The sequence below is a fragment of the Patagioenas fasciata genome, chromosome 15, assembly GCF_037038585.1.
Source record: "Patagioenas fasciata isolate bPatFas1 chromosome 15, bPatFas1.hap1, whole genome shotgun sequence".
NCBI lineage: Eukaryota > Metazoa > Chordata > Aves > Columbiformes > Columbidae > Patagioenas > Patagioenas fasciata.
Window position 1 is genome coordinate 14682024 of NC_092534.1, and position 23587 is coordinate 14705610.

Consider the following 23587-nt stretch of genomic DNA (forward strand, 5'->3'; position numbering starts at 1 on the left):
CATGAATAATATAGATAATCCTGCATTAAACAAACATTAATCAAAGTGCATATTCCCCCGGTCACCTTCTGGAGATATTATGGCAGGATTAATGAAAGTCTTTATGAAAAGATAAGGAAAAATAAAAATGCTGAATTTTTATCTTCCAAATTTAATTCCCCTAAAAGAAAGCATCTCTTCTCATACTCACACATACAATACACACCCACATACAGAGCTTAATATCTGAACAGGATCAGACAGCACAAAAACAAAGGAGGTAGAAGAAATCTAGTTGAAGAGATAAATGAAGACTATAATCACTGCTTTACAATGACAATCAAATACACTATAGCAAATAGCTCAGACAACAAAATACAGTGAATTAAAACAGTCCAACACTGGGAAGATAAGAACTCAAACAGGGTCTGTTTGGGGGTAGTAAACCAGCACACAAATAGTTGCTGGCTGGGGATAACTCCACATCAGCCCTGTTGCCTCTTGCCTGACGAGTGTGCCATAGGAAACAGAGTGAGAAAATAGGTGAAAATACAAGGCATAGGGTAGAAATCAATATGGTATAAGGCTTCCCTAGTTCTTTTACAAAATTATTTCCTTCTCTGCCAGGCAGATGATTGTTGCATAATATTACCAAAAAAAAAGAAGATTCTGAGAAATAAATATTGACAATTCATTTCTACAGTTCACTGAATAGTTTATAGCTTAACAAGCTTTTCTTCCTCCCATGAAGATTTAGTATTGTAGTTGGCCAACACTTATTCCCATGCTTGTCTGCTATACAGAGCCAAAATTAAAGGCTTCTTTTTTGGTATTCATCTGTGCTAAGACAGTAACGCAGAGTTAGTTTTTCTGCCACTAGGACAAAACAAATCAATTAGATCAGAAATGTCCTACTTTGGTCTTGTTTTCTGACTTATTAATCACACAGAATCACAGAATCGACTGGGTTGGAAAAGACCTCAGAGACCATCAACTCCAACCCTTGGTTCAACTCCAGTCCATTGACCAGATCACGGCACTAAGTGCCATGTCCAATCTCAGTTTACAAACCTCCAGGGCCGGTGAGTCCAGCACCTCCCTGGGCAGCCATTCCAATGCTGACCACTCTCTCTGCACAGAATTGCTTTCTAATCTCCAGCCTCAATTTCCCCTGGCAGAGTTGAAGCCCATGCCCCCTTGTCCTATTGCTGACTGCCTGGGAGAAGAGTCCAATACCGACCTGGCCAAAACTGCCCTTCAGGTCATTCTAAAGAGTGCTGAGCTCAGCTCTAAGCCTCCTCTTCTCCAGACTGAACAAGCCCAGCTCCCTCAGCCTCTCCCCATAGTTCTTGTGTTCAAGTCCCTTCCCCAGTCTTGTTGCTCTTCTCTGGACCCGCTCCAGCACTTCAATCTCTTTCCTGACCTGAGGGGTCCAGAACTGAACACAATACTCCAGGTGTGGCCTCCCCAATGCAGAGTAGAGGGGAAGGATCACTGCCCTTGTCCTGCTGACCATGCTGGTTTGGATACAGGACAGGACACCATTGGCCTTCTTGGCCACCTGGGCACACTGTTGGCTCATGTTGAGCTTCCTGTCCATTAGTTCCCCCAGGTCCCTTTCTGCCTGACTGCTCTCCAGCCACTCTATGCCCAGCGGGTAGCGCTGCAGGGGGTTGTTGTGGCCAAAGTGCAGGACCCGGCACTTGGTCTTGTTGAACTTCATCCCACTGGAATCGGTCCATTTTTCCAGTCTATCCAGATCCCTCTGCAGAGCCCTCCTGCCTTCCAGCAGGTCCACACTCCCTTCCAACTTGGTGTCATCAGCAAATTTGGTGACAATGGTCCCAATCCCCTAATTTAAATCATCAATAAAGAGGCTGAACAGGAGTGGACCCAACATGACCCCAGGGGACAGCACTAGTGAGTGGTCACCAGCTGGATGCAGCCCCATTCACCAGCACTCTCTGGGCCTGGCCCTCCAGCCAGTTCTTAACCCAGCAGAGAGTGCACTTGCCCAAGCCATGGGCTACCAGCTTTTGCAGGAGTATATTATGGGAGACAGTGTCAAAGGCTTTGCTGAAGTCCAGATAGACCACATCTACAGCTTTCCCCTCATCCACCAGGTGGGTCACCTGATCATAAAAGGAGATCAGGTTGGTCAGACAGGACCTGCCCCTCCTAAACCCATGCTGGCTGGGTCTGATCCCTTGTCCATCCTGAAGGTGCTGTGTGATTGTGTTCAGGATGATCTGCTGCATAACCCTGCATGTTTCAGCAGGAGACATTAGTCAAACGTTGCCTGAAGAAAATGTTTTAAAAGTTTACAGTGAAAATCCCATTTACCTTGGAAATTCCAAGATAGCTCAAACCTACCAAGCAGTTGACTTCTCACTGAACCAAGTGGTAGCAGTGTGCAGGTAAGGAAGCAAAATTAGAATTCAATAACAAAAGTGGGAAAAAAAACAGGCTAGAACATACATATATTTACATTTTTGAGACTAACTTGAAAATTACAAACCTGGCCAAGAGACAGATGTTCATGGAATTTCTAACACTGCTTTTTGTGCTATGCTTTCACCATTCTAATTTCCTGATATGCAAGAAGTGATACTAATAGCGCTTTGTAAATTCAAAATAAGACTTTCTTTCACAGAATGAATTTAGGGCAAAGGTTAATATAAATTTTTACAGTGGCAAGAAATAATTTTGCTTTAATTTTGCCAACACTCAACTTTGAAGATGGAAGATCTTCCCATTGTATGATGCCAGGAGGTTACTTAAGGTTTCTAGGGACATCTGCATGTACTTAGAAAGTCAGCACAGTTTGTTTTGGGGGGCACGGTCAACTAGAATGTGGCTCTTTCGAAAGTTTCCATAGAAAGATGTGAAGTGACAAGGATAAAAGAAAGCATCACAGGAACTCTTAATGCACTCATGACCTGCTCCATCACCAGCACTGCAATGGGTTAAAGGACTTTTGAATACCGAATAAAATTGTGTCCAATGTTAAAAACACAACTATAATAATCAGATACTTCTAAGTAGTTTGGGAAGAAAGCTTGGACATAACCTTAGTTTCTTAAATTCAAATACATCAATATCTTCAGGTGACAAAAACCAATATGGAGGATACACCTGGTCCAGAAAATTCAAAAGAAAAGAAAGAAAAATGTTACTGCCTGAACTTTCAAGACTCTTAACTTGTAGACATAACCGAAATTGCTACTGCACTCAGCAATATTGTTTTCATTACATGTATCTCAGATCACAAAGAATTTATAAGGTTGTTTTATAAATTCTTAATACAAACCAGTGTATGCACAGTCACTATAAAAACCAGGCTGTGCACATAACCAGCATCGTTATCCAAAGAAAAGCTGTTCGTTCAGGGTCACCAGTGTCAAAATGCAAAGACTCCAATTAGTTCTTTACTCACTTGGTGCGTTATAATAAGCGCTGAATATTTTCAGCCTGTTACAATATAGACATCACTTTAACCAAGGCACACTAAGCAACATCAATTACCAAAAATCTTTGATTGATGATTCAAATTGCAGCCGAAGTCACTTAGGCAGGAAAGATTCATGCATTTAAACAGAGTATTTACCCAAGAGAACTGCAGAGCAAACTATTACGGGGTCAAAGTTTAAATTTTGCAACTGGAATCTTTATGTCTAAGCACATCTTTTCCTTGCTTTCATTCATCCTAATGCACCTATGCCATGTAATTCTTTTTGGATATTTAATGCTTTGCATTTCTATAAAATCAAAATCCCTTTTGGTTTATCTCTGACTGTGCTATAGGAGTAGGGCTGCAACTTCTAAATGGATATTTTATATCAATGCTATTTTATTAATATAAACCAGCAATTTCCTATCTTAATCACCCCTGCAGCAGATGTTTTCATTAGTAATTAATATGGAAAATATAATTAATGGTAGGTTACAGTTTGGAAAATCTTTGAGAAAAAGTCATTGTGGACTACCTTGTGTAACAATATAAAACTTGATATCATTCTCTGCATTTTTATACTGATCTATACTGCAATTTCTGTCTGTAGTGATGGAGCACAACTTTTTCCTACTTTAAGCAATGTAAAAACAAAGTGCAGTATTTGGTTTGGTTTGCTGAAGACAAGTGTTACACAAGTGCTGCCTCTGTCACACACTCACCCCTCAACTTTTGAATTCAATAAGTAACTTCAACAAAATTTGAAAGCAACAAATAAGTTGCATTAAAAGTTTCTATACGGTTATAGACACTGCCCATTGCACAGGGGAGACGCAGTTAACTCCTCCATTAAAGAAAAGCAGACAAAACTTGGCCATTTTACACTTTGGTCTTTGATCAGCCAACTACTGTTTATCAGCAAAACTGCAGCTGATAAACCCCAGTGTGGTTTTCTTTTCCTTGCTGGGATGTTCTTCTGGAATGGGGAGGAAATCAGTGAGGTCCTGGGAGCAAAGCGCACAATCACGGAAAAACAGTTTGTTAAACTAGAACATTAATTTTCCCATTCTAAAAGTGAAACCAGAAGTTTCCATGCAATTTAAGACAGACCATATTCTTTCAGATCTTATTGAGTAGTCCCATTGAGATTAGCCTTGTTCAAAGATAAATATCATTTCATGTATCATTTCATCTCATTTATCTAATGAATATACCTGCTATTCATTACAAATACAAGCAAGGTTACATCTCCAGCAAAAGAGCATTTTTGGTACATAACAATTCCATGTTAGGACCCTTGCTTTGGAGTGTGAAATATTTTTGGCAAAGGTGATTCTCTCATAGAGATCTTAGGTGCTTACAAAAGAATCTTTTTGCATGAAGTAATATACCAGTATCTACAAAGGTGTTTTGAGGTATTGGGGATTTTGGCAGGGGGTGTTTGTTTTATTGGCAATTATATGGCTTTTATTTACTTGTATTCACTGGAGTAGGCGGTGATTTCACTGTCATTGTGCAACCACTTGAATTCCAAGGGCCAGCTGCCTTCGGCCAGGCACGTCAGGACCAGCCGGTTGCCCTCCAGGTGTACCTGGGGCAAGCCCGGTTCCGTCTTGAAGTACGGTGCAACTTCATCTGAAAGAGAGAGGAAATGGGGTCGTAAACTATTTGAGTATAGTATATGTCAATATTTAACGCATTTCTGCTCAAAGTGACCAACACAAGAGACAACACGATGCAGCACCTCAGGCTTACACTGCTGTATCTGTAACTAAGCTTTATCTTCAGAGGCAGAATTCACAAGATCTTGATAACCTCCATCCTTGGCACTTGGTTAGAAGAGAAGTGCCCACTCAGACAAGCTTTTGTCCATGTTTACTGTTTACACATACGAGAATTTCAGCACTGTCTGCTGTGACAGGCACTGACAGCCCTACTGGCGCTTCCCCCCTCTCCTCTGTGAGGATTAAATCCACTCAAAGCTATTTTTTATTTCTTGAATAGAAACCAGAAGAGTAATCTTGGATGGAAATGATTATCACAGCAGGAAAAGTCTCAGGGTAAATGAGGAATTTTGATAGCAAAAACACCTCACGAAATGGCAAGATGAATGTGGTTTTGAACATCACTGCCAATCAAAATGTGTTAAACTGTATCACCTGAACCACTAACGTATTTTGAATTAGGGTACTTCCGTAATGTTTAAGGGTCACATGTAGTCTCAAACTCTTGTTCTCCTGTGGATGAAAAACGCTCAGAATACTCCAAGCAACAAAATTCTTGACTGGTAAATGGCCAAAGCTCCACTCAAACAGGGACTGATCACAAGTCTGCACCGGTTGGAGACTGTTCCCTTGTCACCTCAGGAAGATTAAGGCTTTCCCACTTTACACGTCAAATTCCTACTTGTAATTATGTCAGAACCACAGATTTAATCTTAGAAGTTTACAAATACCTTATATAATCAAAATTAACATGTTTATGTATATATATAAAATACACAAGTTACATTCAAGATCAGAGATTTAATACAAAACATGGAGTAATATTTCATAGGCAGAGATTACCGCGCTCTGCTTTTTAGCAGTGCAGAGTGTGTATTTTATATACAAAATAATAAAAAATGATACACACTGTCCCCATACTAACCACCCAGTTCAACTGCTAATCGTTTAAAACTTATTTTAGGTTAAGCTCAGGTATTTCTATACTTGAGATTTCAAGAGTTCAAGCTAACTTCTACAGTTTATGGGGAAGTGACCTCACGTACAATTCAAGGCTGGCTGAAATTTTTGCATCACCTGGTCACATACTATAATTTGTAACAGCTGAGAGGCACAAGAGAGCAAGTACATGCATGAGGAAAGGAGGAGCTCAAGGAAAGGAAGGAGCTCAAGGGAAGGGGTGTTAGGGGTGTCACAGAATCACAGGGATTGGAAGGGCCCTGGAAAGCTCATCCAGTGCAATCCCCCCATGGAGCAGGAACACCCAGCTGAGGTTCCACAGGAAGGTGTCCAGGCGGGTTTGAATGTCTGCAGAGAAGGAGACTCCACAGCCTCCCTGGGCAGCCTGGGCCAGGCTCTGCCACCCTCACCAGGAACAAGTTTCTTCTCAAATTTAAGTGGAACCTCCTGTGTTCCAGTTTGAACCCATAGCCCCTTGTCCTGTCACTGGTTGTCACCCAGAAGAGCCTGGCTCCATCCTCCTGACACTCCCCCTTTCCATATTGATCCCCAGGAATGAGTCCCCCCTCAGTCTCCTCCAGCTCCAGAGCCCCAGCTCCCTCAGCCTTTCCTCACACGGGAGATGCTCCACTCCTTTCAGCATCTTTGTTGCCCTTTGGAGCCCAGAGCTCCCCGAAGGCTGGGACAGCAGCAGGTCTTGCACCTCGGCCTGCACTGTCAACCTCTGAGCCCTAATCTTGGCCTTTGTCCCTTATCAGGGCATTGTTATCACCCAGCAGACCACATGGGAACAGCCCCATCCTCCTGTCCCAGGGCAGCAGCTCCGAGCGGTCCAGCAGCCCCAGTTGGGCTGTTGCCAAATTGTAAGCTCCAACTGGCTGTAAAGTTGAGCATCAGCTGCATACACATTTGATTATTTGTATTCACAAACTGTCCCACTAGTTTTTAGGCTTTAACTTCAGAAAGATGTAATTAGTTCTGCAGGAAACCAGCACATCATCTTAAAGCAATACTTATAAACTATTACACAAAATCTGATCTAACAAAGGGAATTAAAAACTCTATTTTGAGGTGAGGTCCTTTTCTGATTTGTAGCATTTAAAATAATTTGTTCTTTTCAAGCAGAGTGATTAATGGCTAGTGCAGGTCAGTAATATTTTCTTTAAATTTGATAGACAGGAAACCATGACAATTCAATGTATGAGAAGACAGGAACAGTTCCAAACTGGCAGATGGTCCCAAGCAATCCAAAGATGCTTTGTGCACTTCACTCCATTACATGACTGAGATCATATTCTGCAAAACAGAGGCTTCTCATGTACTTTGGTGAGTGTCCCAAAAGAGTCAGGGACGGACACCATACCCTCACAGGACTGAAGGGTCAGGATTCCTCTGAGACGAGAGGCCTTGGAGCTGGGGGGAAAGGGCTGGGACTGGGGTCCCCAGTACAGGGTCCAATTGGTAAACTGAAATTATTAGTGCCAAGTCCCCTGAAAACAATGATATTTACTCTGCTCGTCTCTAGAAGCTCATGAAATCACCTCGTTAAGCTGTTCCTTCCTGAAGAAACTCAAGCCATTCACAGAGATTGCAACGAACCCGGTACCTGCACTAGAAACCTCTCCCCAAGTAATTTGCTGATCCTGTTTTTCAGTGACACAAAGACTCAAGCAGCATAACCTCCTTCATTATTTCTCTCTGAATTATCCAGTTACTCCTTCTGGCTTTCCAAGAGCAAATGATTTATTTGAAAGACAAAGAGCGCTGCCGGCAAGTCTGTCATTCAGCCCTACATTTCCTGCTGAAATATTCCAAACCAGTGATGCTGCAACCCACTCAGGGCGATCTCCCATTTAAAGTATCATAATCAAGCTGGTAATACAAGAAAATTATTCTCAAAATTCAATCCAATTCTAGGAGAAGCTAAAATTTAATAGACCTATGGGAATATTTTTATAAAGAATATAGCACGCTTTATAAATTAGCCCCGCTCTCTGCAAGATTTACTTAAGCCTTCGGAGTGATTTTATTTTCTAGTCTTTTATTCCTGACGTTCTCATCAATCACATACCATCAGTTTATCAAATTCAATTATGTAATCAGAGCTCACTAAAAATTCACTGAAAGCAGAAATGAAAATAAAATACTGAGCAATGATTCCATATAGAAAGGTAGCGGTAAAGCTTTGATGAGTTTGGCTGCTTGCACCTCAGACATGAGATCAAACCCGTCCCGCACCCTCAGCTTCCCACCTTTCGGCTGTAATGGGAAGCAGAAGTTTAAACTGGACCTACAAGGACAAGCTTGGTAGCTATAGAGCACCCCAGGGAAACAGGAAAAAGCAGCAGGAAAAATGAAAGCCATCTCAGAAAGAAAATTGTAGGAACAGAAGAACTGGTTAAGGGATAGTAGATACAAAGGGGTTATTTAATAGGCATGAGATATTGCACTTCATTAGTTAAATACAGGAAGGGCTCACCGTAAAGGTAAGCTTGGCCAATCAAGGGTTTAGAAGCCACGAAAGCATCAGTTTTTATTCTCTTGAAAGACAGAGCAAAAAGCTAATAAAAAGCCTAAGGCCTTGAAACAGGAATAATAAACCACTAATATTCTTAGCTAAAACAGTTTCCTGCCTACAAAATAAAAAGTAAGCATTCCTGCTCGACACTGTTGTGCTACACACTGTTGTTATCTCCTCAATGTTACATGTGTTAATACTTCCAGGCTCTCTGGCTCTTCAGCTACGCTGCTTTAAAATAAAAATAACAATTTAAAAATTATCTGAGTAGCAAAGAAGAGAGGATGAGGTGACAATCTGTGGGTAAATATATCTACAGCTTCTACAAATTCGCATCAAGTCTGCTCACCAAACTCGCTAACGTCCTGCCCAGTATCCTGAAAAGGATGCTGCAGATTTATGTACATCTCAAGAGAAAAAATTGGGCTGAATATACCAAAAGTATCTGAAAATCTGCTCCAAAACACGTCTGCCTTGCTTTTGTGCATCATTAAACTGCAAGAGTTCCACTGTACTGCCAGCTTAGCCCATCTCCTTCCTTTCTTCAGTCCATAGATGGATTTGATCTCCATGTATAGTTTCAGAAGCTAATTCAACAATGCCCATCCACTTTTGTTTGGATTGATGTTGACATTTAAATACAACAATGGTGCTGTATGCAGTTGTTATCTATGCCCAGCCCCAGCAGACAAGATGCATCACAGGACCACTGAGAGCTCACTCATACTTTATTCTCCCTGAAATTCACCTTTGGGCACGAACACACTGTGAGAGGAGAAGGCAGCTGACCAAACACCTTAGTACCGAATAGAATGACAACACAACTTCCAAGAGTTGCTACTCATTAGTTAACCAAGGGAAATTAATGTCATAAGGATAGTGGGAGTGAACGTGACTACTGTCTCAGGGACCTCAAACATACCCTCTAATAAACACATTAAAAAAGTCTGGGTAATGATTCTTTGCCCTCTAACAGCTTATATTTATAAAATACATACACCAAAGTTAGGTTAAATAGAGCTTTCAATTACTCCAGGGTGCTACTAGCTTTTGAAAGCAGTCCTGTCCCTCAGGAATTCATGCACTTTAATTAAAGACGCAATTTCGTCTCGAGCACCTCTATCCCACTGAGAAAAGGAAATTCACCGTATTCCAGAGCAGTACCACATCACTTGAATCAGTGAAAAACCCTGCAACCACCCTCTTAACTGTCTCAGTATTTGTCTCCAGAAATGTCAGATATCAACAGTTACAGGTAAAATCACATGCTCACATCTTGAGGAAGTCATTAAAGGAAGGATAATGCACTGAGTGCAGAGAACAGGCTCAGTTATCCCCACTGCCCTTGCTATTTGCCTTTGTTATTTATCTCTACTTTTAAGCCATTTTCAGGTGAGCCAATATTGAATACTAAAAGTAGATTAATCTGTTCATAAAACAGCAAGGCAGAGCAAATACAGCTTAATCGCTACGAAATATCATTTGGGCAGCTGTCTTTCCATTGCTCAGCTCACCCAACAGATACGATACTGAAAATAAATTTTTGACCGAGATACATTTTTCAGTAAATCCAAACAACAATACAATTGTTTTATTAAAAAAAACACACCTATGTTGATTTTGGCTTATTAGTCCCTATTCAAAGCGCGACGCACATCATCCTTTCTACATATGCATATGTAAAGCTACAGTCACCCCACACAGAAAACCAGAGAACACAATATCGCTGAGAAATTTTCCAGGAAAATGAGACTAGATAAATAAACTGCACACAGAGGGTGAACAAAGAGCTCAGGAGAAGACCAACAACATAGAAATGTTTTTGCTCTCATTTTTTGCAAGGAAAAGGGATATGAGGCATCTGAAGGTCTGCTAACGACAACTGCCACAAAAAGAGGGGTTTGGAAGATCCATCTTGGGGACTGAGCGCATAATGGAAAAGTACAGTTAAATTAAAAAGGAAATGTGGGACTATGATGGGTCCGTGGATTCCCTGACGGAGGGCATGGGAACAGAAATTAGCCCTGAAGGTATTAAAGGCCTACCCATGAAAAAGATGGGAGTAAAGGAGTATCCGGGGATGTTAAGGATGTACCCGTGAGAGAGAAGGGAGTAGAAGAGTAACACTGATGATAGCAAAAATAGCCAATAAGATGTTACTGCTGTAACTTGTAACCAATAGTGAAGAGACACATGAACTGGTAAAACTGTAGAAAAATGCACTTGTGGTAATAAATTGCATCTACTCCTTCCACCCTGGAAGAACTTGGTCTATGTCATTTGTCCGTCTCAAGCACGACAAAGCAGCTCGAGTCAGGAAACCCAACCTAACGACAGGAAGAATCTTTTCAGTAATCCCAAGAAAGTGGATACGACTCTGGACAGCAGAAGCCCATCCAGAGCAGACCAAAGTTCAGCTGGGCCGTTCCCAAGCTGGTGTTCCAGCCCAACACGCGCTGCTCTGAGCGGATCGTCAGCTGGGACCTGCAACCCGCCAGGGAATCAGGACCATTTGCTCATTCCCAACTTTGACACAGAAAATATTATTCCTTTTTCCTTTTCAAAAGGACCCTTTAATCTCATTATCTTGGTTCCTGACACATGCGTACACGCTAGCCCTGGATGCAAGTTGTATTCTCCCGTGGAAATGAACTTCAGTAGCTTCTGTGGCGTAGAAATCTGGAATTATTAGATAGTAAATCTTGGCAAATGTACCAGGAAGTCAGATTCAACTCAGCTATATTTGAATCAATCTTCTTGAGAAGTCAAACCTTCTAAAACGCATTGGGTGAGATGCGGTGGAAGTTAGTATATGATCTATTCATAAACTGCCAACAATGTCAAACACACATTAGAGCATTCAGTCTCTTGAACTGTATGGATTTGCAGGAAGGCTATTCTACCCAAAATATTGGATATTTGAGATTCAAATTTTCCTGGTTGGAAGCATGACATAAATCACCGAGTACAACAATTAAATTTAAATTGCATTTTACTACCTCAGTCTAAGCCTGGATTTGAAAGGACTGATGCATCATAGTGAATATTTCATTAAATCGGAGGTTATTTTTCAAACATACTGCCATAGTTAAGGATTTTCACACAATGGTATAAAACGTTCCTTTAAAGTGGATTTCTTGAACTTTTATCAACGACGAGATCTGTTTTTATACTGGAATAATACTGAAGTAACTGTATTTAAATCGGTCTTTCCTCCTCAATTCCATAAGTCAAGTAAATGAGCCCACACTACCCATTTTTGTCCTCCTATAGATAAGAAAGATAACCTGCTTGTAGGATGTCTCTGCTATAATCTCTAAATGCAAATACAGTATCAGCTGAGACTGATGGATTGTGCTTTTAAAGGTTTAATTGGGGATGGAATTAAATTGGTTTAGGACTCAGCAAGTTCTGTGAGGAAACCTACATATTTCTAGAATAAGTGACATTTATTTCTTTTAAATGCACAGTCACTGGGAGACAAGATTCCAATGGGTACATTTTTTTGCCTCAAATAGGTCAAATAACTAATTGGCAAGTTAGTTATTGGGTAATTGCCAATCATACGTTTGATTTGGACGGAAGAAATACTGAATTTAAGATTGCATACCTGTTGCACGCTATCCCGAGAGGAAAACTAAGCATTCTGTAACGTAAAGTTATTATTAGCTTTCAACAATTTAATAGAATAGGAGTCCCCGGCGGCAAGAACGAGTGTTTCACACTGATGGTGAAGTAGATTTTCTCTGTTTCAGACTGACCTACATGGCACTGCAGATTCCATTTGGTTTCTAAGCTCCTCATTTCTTGATGCAAACAGATCACGTTTTTCCCAAATCTTGACTAATATATAGTGTATTTTAAAAAGAGCAAACATCACTATTCATTCCTTTAGAAACTTCTACAGTTCTCACAAAATGACTTGCTAGAGGAAAACCCGTTTTAATATTTCCAACCTTCCTACCTTGTTTTAAGGCACAAATATTTCCTATTACATCTCTTGGCCTTCTTCCTTTTTTCCCTACGAGCAGCTTTAGATGAATCACAAAAATGTATCTCCATGTTTAGTTAAGACAAGAGGAAAAAAAAGCTACAGTAGATTTTTTTATAACAACAATAATAATAATAATAAATGTACTATCACTGGTTGCGTAACAGTAACATCACTAGATTTAAAATTCAGCAGAAAACTCTCTTGGTTATCCCCAAAGACGCTCAGACAGATATTCCTACATGCAACTGTATTGTTCTTATCTTAAAATGGATTGAGCTGATATTGTTTTAACTGAGCCTCAAGCAGCTCCCGATGTAATAAGCTAAAGTCCCACTAAGGTTTCCTTTCCCCATTTGATTTCTACATCTCATGTTCCAGTTTGACTTTCTGACCTCCTGCAACACTTTAGTTGATTCGGGAGGGGTGGAAAATGGCTTGTTGTATATCTAAAACCACAGTCTTATGAATTCATGGAATATCTGCTGCAAGATTAAAAATCATGAAGCTACAGGTGATGTTCTTTTATTTTAGTATAGTTCATCCTCAAAAAAAGTTGCAGATTTAGTTTTGGAAAATTCATGAGGATATCTTGAAGTTACTGAGAGGAAAAGGTGTGACAACATACAGAGGGGGCAAATAAAAGAGAACCCATCAACTACCGAATGAAACCAAAGCCTCCAGAGAAACCTGCAGCCTCTCCAGGTTACACTTGGTATCAAAGCTCGACCTCTGTGATTTTTATATTCTCTTCATATCCAGTGATGTTTACAGAGACTTGCAGAGCTCACAAGGAAATAAGTTGTTCCTGCTCAAAGCTCAGTACCCAGCGGGCAGAAGGAAAAACGAGAAGTCAGGATTTCCTGCATTGATTTAACTGCAAAGGAGGCCACTGTTGCTACTATATAATCTACAATCTCCAGCCACTGTAGGGCCAGGCTGCTCATGCTGATATCTATCCATATATATCTATCTCCACTATATATTCCAACTGACAGCAGGATGAGGACAGGATGAACTCCTATAGAACATTTAACAGAACAGAAAAAAAATGAAAACATAAATATGCTTTCCATATGTATGTCCTTAGTATAAGAGCTATTCCCAGTAGGTTATTTTGAAGAAGATAAATTAAATCACAAAGGTAAAAAGCTAAGGAGTGTGTGGCAGTCCCAGAGTAGAACCAGCGGGGCAGCAGGACAGACGATGACACAACGGCACCAACAGACTGGAGAGCCATGTGAGGCCGCTTGTTTATTATTTCAAAGAGAAAATTATTTCTGACTAGAAAAGCAGTTATGAATATCCATAAAAGATACAAACACATCTCTCAATGAAGGGGAATGAAGGGGAAATGATTCACGCAGAAACCTTTCTTGAAAACAATGCGCTCCCTACTGCTGTTGTTTTGTTGACATGGAGCTTGTAATTTTCTTTTATCTTGCCCTTTAAACCTGAGAGATGCAAATAGGTTTATAAATGGGATAAGGGCTGCCCCAACCAAGTCAGCTCAAAGATCTATAGAGTTCAGGGGTGGCACGCACACAATGCCAGGCCCTACTGAACATACAGGATTATTCATACCCTTTTCTGATTAAGATGTCTGATTAAGACAAAAAAATGCAATCACAGCACAGTCCAAAGTCCACAGAACTCAACTGAAATACTCCCATTGTCTTAAAGCAATCTCTGAAAACTGACATCAACCGGCTACCGTAACTTTCCCCGATATCATCACGTATTTCTGTGTCTTTTACGCCAAACTCGTTCAGAACTATCCAAGTGGGATGTTTCACCACCCCAGGGATAACACATCTAGAGAACAGAATTATTCTCAACAACACTGACGAAACACATAATTTCTTCTTGTCAGAAGTTGGGAGAAACATATCATTGCTCTTGAAAAAACAGATCAGATTGCCGTATCTGAAGGCAAAATAAAAGGAGTTCATTTATTAATCTAGGTATTTTATTTAATTTTCTTTGGGTTATAAATAAGCAGCAAGTTAATACTGTTTTCAGCTTTTGACAGTTCTAACGTTAATTACATGTACTGGATTTTATAAATCAATACTTCTTACACAAAGTGTTATTTAACTTGCCAAGTGTAGCACTAGATCAATGCATTTACTGTTCTCGCTAGCATTGATGGATGACATACATCAAAAGGATATGTAAAGGAAAAATAAAAGATTTATTTATAAGTCAGCCAGGGTTAAATCCCAGTTAGGCAGAGCGGGAGCTTAAAATAGTGTTGTGAAAATAATGTCTGAATTTACTGAGGTTTGAGAGGTTTTTTCCTTTTTTTAGTTTGTCTTGGGTTTAGAGTTTGGGTTTTGGTTTTGTTCTTGCTTGTAAAGCCAAGGCCTGAAGCTGTCACAGCCAGACTGCTCTGTGTATGGAAATATCGTATTAACTCTGTATTCTATAGGATGGAGGAGTAAATTGCACCTCCCAGACTTTCAGCACAGAGTTCCTCTATCTACACTTGCTGCTAGGTGACCAAGAAGGCATAGTTGATAATTACTATTTGCAAACATGCTACAGATAACACGCTTCACATTTTAAAGGATTTGCAAGTAAAATTTTGATTGCAAATCAACTTCCAAGATTACGTTCACTGCACCATGAACTGTAAGAAAAGAAACTACTCAGTTAAAAATCATTCAGAAAGCTACTACTAATGCACACGAACATCTTCAATGGACACATAGCTCGCAGTAGTATTAATATTATTTGTGTCATTTGTAAAGAAGGTATTATGTTAAATTCAGAAAATTCCAAAGAACTAAAATACATTACTTCGTAAGTAACAACAGAAAATCGATAAAATATTGGTTAAAACCCATTATCAGAAACATACATATATAGACAATGTATAATTATGAACTGAAATAGAAGGGAAAATTGGTTTTCTTCTAGTATGAACAGATTTGTCAGGACAGAATTAATAATTACTCCATATATTATGTCCAAATTACAGAACAGACAAAAAAACCCTTTTACATAGAAAGTTATCATCAGGAGGAGCTTTTTAAAGTTGTAAAAGGTTAAGGAATGTAAATGTGAAGTGTTATTCTTTGGAAGTAATCCATGTATCATATATTTTAGTGTAATTTATCTGACTAGCAAATAAAAAGGCACCTCTGTGTTATATATTTTTTTTATATATATATAGATAGATAGATATACACACATATATAAAACACATATTGCTGTGGACAACAGTCATAAGAAGCAACAAGGAATGCTGACCATCTCCTAACCACATTAGCGTGCTTATGAAATAATTAACAAAAAGAAATAATCGAACAAGAGCGGTGAGTCTAACTCAAAGAGAAAAGATCACTTCTAAACGTTCCCTGAAAACAGGCGGGAAACAGATGAAATTCTCTTTAACCAAAGGTTTTAAAGAACAAAAAGGTGAAACCATTTGGTGTAGCAGCTCCGGCGTGTCTGGGAGGACACTGAGATACCTTCAATGAGGCTGCCATTAACACAAGGAAATCAGGAGACTGTCTTCAGAGTTTGAGTATTTTGTCTCAAACAATCAGACCAAACCCTTCCCCTTGACAAAAATCATTCTTCTAAATTGTTAAAGGTAGTACGGGGATAAAAGAGAAAGCGGATCAATTGCTTTAGGTAAAGTTTGTGGTTTTAAGTCGGTACAATTTTGTGCAAGCCCTCAGTCACCTGAAAGGGATGAGAAAACATTATCCGAGCGCAATGTGAGAATTGTGCATATGGAGCCTTTCTGTCCCGTTTTAACTGTGAGTCCAGTTGTGACTGGAACACACAACAGTGATCCACAGAAATACCCTGCGAAGCTCAGCCTCATCTCACTGCTGCATAACACACAAGTTACCCAAGAAGAAAACTACCACCACACTCCTACAGCGTTACGCTTCTTAGACCATATCATAATCCTACTCTCGTGCAATCCAGCCCCGGAGCACCTGACCGTTTCTGAAGAGCAAATCTCTCCTCTTTGAACTTGGATGACCTGACAAGAATGAAGATGTATATTCAAAAGGAATATGTGCCACGGAAGTACCCCGAGGTCAGTTCAAGGGACAACAGGGTCCAAAACAACTTCTATTAAACCGGTGAGAAGCAGGGGTTTAGCACTCCAAAAGTGACTTAAATACAGGTTCGGATATCAGTTGAGGAAAATTATTAAGGGGCAGCACCTAATCCAACAGGCGGTCCACAGAGTGCATGCACATGGATTCACCAGAACAACGCCGGAGCCACCCCGAGTCCAGGAGGAGCACACACTGCCTGAACACGGTGTGGGACTGTTTTAAAGAGACACACGTACTCGTAGTGAGCACGGAAAGTGTACACTCGCGATTCTGCGAGGGTAAGTTTATAATACACTCGCAATCCCGCGAGGAGCAGTTTTACTCACACCCGTGGCGGCGAGGCAAGCGGAGTCTGCACCCCGGCGGTCTCAGCAGCAGCATCTCGCGCCTGCTCCCAGAGACCCGCGAGAATGGGCGGAGTCTCGACGAGAGTCCCGTTTTGATTGGCTGCTCTGACTGTGGCCATTCCAGAAGCTTCTCTGCACCCCCACCCCGGCTGCGGGTGCCCCTGAAGCCTCCAAACACCCCCACACGGGCCGCGGGCGCCCAGCGGCTCCCTGGGCATCGGCGCTGCCTTCTCCTAACGGCCATGCCAGGGGCTCTGGGGCCAAACAAAAGAAGCTGTCAGCCTCACACAGCAGAGAGAGAGGGAGATGTGCCTACTCCTTCCATGATGGAGGAGGGAGGGGGAGAGAGGGGGGTTTGCATCCTGCCACAATATGGAATAAGCCTGAACTCTGATTCATGAAAACTCCTGTATCCTGGAAGAGGGAAGCCCTGGGCGGGTTTACAAGTTCTATCAATTTGCTCACTAGGGGAAAACAATCTGCCGAGTGAATTCTCCGCAGGATTTCACAAGTCCCTCCAGTCATCTGTTTCTGCTCTATACATCCACATACATCATCAAGCTGACAATTTAGAAACTGGACCAGATGGATGTATAACCCAAAACAGTGTTGTTTGTTAAATCTAAAAGCTATTAATCAAAATAATTTTCTTTATTAAGCTCTGTGGGAGAAAGGGACAAATCTAGTTGACGTATTACACATATTTACCAGGAGTGCATTACAGGACAATACTGACTGACGCTATTTTCACCAGAGTTGACAGAAGAAATGTTCTTCCAAAAAAAAAAAGCAGATTATTGCAGGACAAAGAAAGCAGGAAAGGGCATTTAAATGCTTTCCTTGAGTAGATAAGGCAGGGGAAATCATTCCATTCTCACAAAGGACTGGCAACCCCAAGTTATTTTTCAACAAAGAGCAGCTCTTTGTCTACCATGAGCATTAACTTGTTCTAAACAACCACAGGCGAGACTGGACCAACAAAGTCGGCTTCAGCTTTCAGCAGACGCTTAATGCCAACCCAGCCTGGGCTACTGGAGGTTTAAGATGCACAAACGATACTTTGTGCTCTCCCTCTTCTGACCCTGCAGTTCCTCACATATTCAGGCACAGGACTAAAAAATACCAATGTAGACTTTGTGTATTTCCAGCCCAAAGCTTCCTAATAAAACCATGGATCTGAAGTGCAAACAAAAATGTTTCCATTCTAACAACAGAAAAAACTTGTACAAACAAATTACGGAAATAGAGTCCTCTAAAAATAACTGCAAAACGGTTCCTTAAATATCAAAAGAGGATTTACAAAAGCAAGGAGAGCCTGTAGCTATTTGCTTAATAGACAAAGCCACAAATTTTTATAGATTAACTCTTTTGGAGGAGGTCACTGAGCCAGAACACAGCTGTAATCCTTTAGCGATACTCCGATATATTGCGAACAAATCTCATTTTGCAAGTTGTAATTGCGAGGCGGAACACAGCAAATAAAGTGAGCCCAGCGAGCGAAGCTGGCGGGCGGCCCCTGGGCACCTCTTCTGCTGCTGCTGTCACAGCGTGAACAGAGAGAAAAGATGGGAAAAGTGTGTGTAATGTACCCAGTTCTTATAGGAATGAGCATCTGAAGTGCAAAAAGTAAAAGAACCGTTTGGCCCAAATATCATTTAACTGTCTGTGGTATATTCCAAACACACTACAGTTATTATTATAAGGGGTTATTACATAAATACTCCTATTAATACACTTCTCACAGAGTTTTATTGATGTAGTTTATGAAAATGCCTCTTACTAGCACAGATTTTAAAGGGCTTGTTTAAGGAGGAATTCTTCTGAAATACATTCTCAACCAGAAACCCTGTCTGACTTAAAACCAGACTGAAATGTTAGCACATTATTACCAGCTCATTAGGAAGCAAATTAGTTGTTTTACTCTGTTTAGCAATACTCAACAGGTACTTATTTTGACACTGTTTCAATGTGAAAACACATTAAATTAACATGTTCTATGTTACAGAACAAATCTATTGGACCAAGGCCAATCCAGCAGCCTCAAAACAATATGATAATTTCTATCATATTTCTATCATATGATAATGATGGCAGAGCAGTGGATGTGATCTACCTTGACTTGAGTAAGACGTTTGACACAGTGTCCCACAGCATCCTCACAGCTGAACTGAGGGAGTGTGGTCTGGATGATTGGGTAGTGAGGTGGACTGCGAACTGGCTGAAGGGAAGAAGCCAGAGAGTCGTGGTCAATGGGGCAGAGTCCAGCTGAGGCCTGGATCCAGTGCAGTGCCTCAGGGGTCAGTGCTGGGGCCGGTATTATTCAATATATTCATCAATGATTGGGAATTGGACTGGATAAGCTTTCGAGGTCCCTTCCAATCCCTGACATTCTGTGATTCTGTGAAATCAAAGTCATGTACATTAAATTACATAAGACACTTCTCTAAACACACTTCTTGACTACCCATTGTATCTGACAACAGCTGATGATATCTATCCTTCTACTTCATACTTACAATGTAACTCAAATACAATTTATTATTAAAGTACTAAATAAAAACAGTAACAGTGGTATACATGACAAAAGGGATGACCAGAGCTGACCTTCACCTCTGCTTATGCAACCAAATGATAAACATCGTGTATGCAAAGTTCAACAACAATCTCTTATTTCTCTTCACTGTGTACAGAAAACAAGTTATATTAATAAACAGCCTAAATTAGCATTAACACAATATTTATTTAGACTTTTGGCCTTTAGTTTGTATCAGCTTAGTAAACAGATAAAGAGAAATAATGACAAATAAAACAATGAAGTAGTAAAAATAACACTATGATGGATTAAAATATATTGTTCTAGCTGGGAGTCAAGAGGGCAAACGCTTTATAAGAATTATGTTTTTCTTTGACAAAACCAGTACAATACATGCTGCTACAAGCAACAATAAAAAAACCTTCCATAAAATACTTCTGACTTCACTTTCCATTCTCATGGCCGTAGGCAAAATTCAGAATACATTTGTCAAGTTGATATTATCAACACAACAGGGGCACGCCTGACTTGTTCTGCGTTTGCTCTAAAGTTCACTTTTAGAGGCCACCAGCCAAGAAAGGAGAACACAGACAACCAAAATCCTTCGTACCAGGCAGACACAGCAATATACCTCCCAATATTTAAAAGAAGTTTCAGTAAATACCGCATATTACTCTGCAAGGCATCAATCACATTCAGTTTAATCTTAAAGACCAACCTATCTGAAAATGAAAGGTGATTCGCACTCTCTCTTTGCTCGGTTTAATGAGACATCCTAGTCTGATCTGTGACAACTAGTGCCAACATCTTTAACTTGTTTTCTGACATGCAAAATTGATTTCAAAGGCGGATACTTTAGAAGGCAAGAATCCCACGGAGAAGGACATCAGAGAAGCACTGGAAAAGAGAACAATCAAATGTACAGTCCCCCTTCACCTGCCCGCCCCCCTTTGGTACTTGATCATCTGCATCATTAGGGAACTGGAAGAAAATGCCACTGAAAATTCTTGAGTGTATCTGAACCTTATTCTTGTGCCTTTGAAATGAATACAAGCAAATATATTAAAAACGATTCTTTGCTGTTATACATTGTTCATGTTCTATTTCTGTTCTATTTAATAATACCTGGACAAGGTTTTTCCACGTACTTAGTGAAAGCCTGTTCTTTCATGAAAATACTTGCCCTTGTACACGTATTTTTATCCATTTTAATGTCTTCGATTTCTTCTCTCCCAGATTAAAATTTATACAGAGAGACTATATTAGAGACCAAAAAACAATTGCTTCAATTGTGTAACTCTATAATTTGCCTCTGGATCAAATGAATGGTTAGCTGACTGAACTGATAAAAACAATATTAACAAAATTACTTAAATATAGGAAAAAAGCGCTCCTTATTCAACATACGCTGGTTGAAAATGCACCGAACCCTGTGAATTGAGGCTCAACATTAGGAATCACTATTGTTGTAACAGGAATTACCGTATCATTTAATGGATTTCAAGGATAACATAGATTGGGTTTGGGCTGCTTATTTTTAATGAGGGCACAATGATATTAGGGCAAGAAGCTTCACTTTGGCACCAATAGGATCCTTGTGAGAGCAGGATTCCAACAGCTGGCCTGCACAGATGGCTGCTTTTACTTACAAAGCTTTGAACTGAAGAAAGATTAAATCTATGGCTGAGGGACCTTCACCTCGCTGCTTCGCTTGCTGAGTTGGCAGAGAAAAATAATAGCTATGATACGTTTTAAGAAATGTCTTGTTTGTATTACGCACACGGCATTTCTTAAATATACAAAACACAATGTTGATTTGGTTTTAGCAGCGTGCGGTTTCCACCGGGCACCCTGGAATTCGGCTGAAGAAATTTCAGCTTTCTTGAACTCCCATCAGAATGCCCATTATTATAACAGCAAAACCAAACAAATACAAGAGGAAAAGAGTCTGAGTCAAAATGAGAAGTAACAGTATAAAAGCAGAATGCCACGTGGCATGACTAACAGTCTAAGCCTTTGTTCCAAGGCAATTAATCCTATTTTTCATTGCAAGTTGGAAGTCTTGAAAGAGTCATTCCTGGGAAAAATGCTGCTTTTCTTTAAAATAAGACATAACAGTGAAGGATTAGATTGGCTGTGTTGACACAACCTTAGCAAGCGGCAATAAATGTTACTCAGTGAAAATGTATCTGTATCAAGTTCACAAGACTCAAACTGCTGCACAATTCCGAGGTTCCAGTTTTGCAAGGCAGTCCCTGTGCCGACTTCTTAACGATCCCACTGAATTCCTTGGTTTCCTACAACTGCAGGCTGCAAATCTTTGCCTGATAACAGCTGTTCACACGTCCCAAGAATATCCGCATCACTAACCGAGGGGTTTTTGAGCCTTAAAATTGGATATCAATAGACTAGATAAAGAAACTGCAAAATCCATGGCAGCTACTGCACAACTTGCAGGCCGTTACTCCCAATGAGCACTCATAGCGCACATCAAGGTTCAAAAAAAATAGTAATTAATTCTATTCTGGCAGCTCTGTACTATTTGGAAGCCAAAACGGAAGAATCTGTGGACTTCTAAGATAAAATTTGTTTTAAAGTGTACAAGAGAATTTCAGAGCTCTAAATTCTCTCAAGGGATTTAAAACTGAAACTGACCTTTCTGTTTTATCAACCACATTTATTAGAGAAATACCTTTTTATAAAGAGAAGCGAACACAATTCTGGAAGGAAATTGGGCTATTTTTATATTCTTTGGAATTCTAAACTTTGCTGGAAACACAAAACCATATGTTCCTCATCTTTTCCAGTAAACAAAGATAAAATGTACCAAACAAGCAGAAGGGAAAAGAAGAGCAAAATCTTTGAAATACAGTGTATTTCTCACTCTCAATGGGTCAAGATATTGGCACAACTGACCTTTAACTGTAAAACAAGAGAGGTACACTAGCAACTTCTTTTAATTTATGATTATATTTCACATGAGTAGATTCTAGGTCAATTGTTTTCATGGTAACTATTGCAGGCTCCTTCCTTTCATAAAACCCACTTGGAGGGCTCGGTTTGTGGCATCAGCCTATTGACAAATGACTTTTGAAAATGTGACAGGTTATGGTTACGGCTTCACGCGTGTCCTGTGGGATGCAGACCTCGATGGATCACGTTTTCCTCCCCCGGGGGAACGCAGCTCGTTTCTCGATTGTGAATCTTGGTGCCGACGCAAGTCCTCGCACTGATATGATTTGAAAACCTCAATCAAGGAAACATTCCAAACTACATTTTCTCCTCACTGTTCAGCAACAGAATATAGCATCAGTGGTTCCACGTTTTCCTGCTGATCTATTCCACTCAAACGTGCTGTTTGTAGCACCGCTGTCCTTCAGACACCAACTAGGACCAACAGAACTACAGGACCTACCAAATCACTGCGCCTGCCTCATCCGCTGAGCATCCAGGTGTCCCCGGTGCATTTCGGAGCTTACAGAACCCTCTAGAAAGTAAATTAAGAGATGTGGAAGGTACCAGATATCTTACAGGCCTAAAGCAAAAAAATACCCACAGCAGCTATACAAATAAAAAAAGCAATATCCTCTTTTATTCTGAAGGTGTCACCAGGGATAAGAATTTTAAAGTATTTATATTGCACACTTCTAATAAATAGTGTTGGATCATTAATGAAAATAAGCTTCATGAGTTCAAAATAAATCTTTGTATACGTGTTATTTTGAACCGTCATACTTTACCTAAATCGATGCAGGTTTTCATTTTTAATGGTAATAGTGTTTTGGCCACATATTTCTCCATGCAAAAAGACTTCAACTATTCATTCTTGTTCAAGCTTTCAAACAGAATTTACCCTCAAGCACAGATCGGCATAAAAGATTTCAGCTCAAAATTCAAGCAATTAAGGAAAACTTTCTGCAGCCAAATATGCCCTATAAAAAGTAAACATACGTAGGCAAAATAAATTGGAGTAGCTACACCAAGATAATGATATAGGTT

General features: G+C 40.2%; 1 protein-coding gene across 6 annotated transcripts in view; it reads right to left on the reverse strand.

Moving 5' to 3' along the window:
• Nucleotides 1-23587, reverse strand: part of SDK1 (sidekick cell adhesion molecule 1) — a 375917-nt gene that overhangs the window by 273116 nt on the left and 79214 nt on the right. For all 6 annotated transcript variants that reach the window (XM_065850323.2, XM_071814947.1, XM_071814948.1 and 3 more), the window contains one exon: nucleotides 4906-5065. In XM_065850323.2, coding sequence (XP_065706395.2) covers nucleotides 4906-5065 — 160 coding nt within the window. The remainder of the gene's footprint in view (nucleotides 1-4905; nucleotides 5066-23587) is intronic.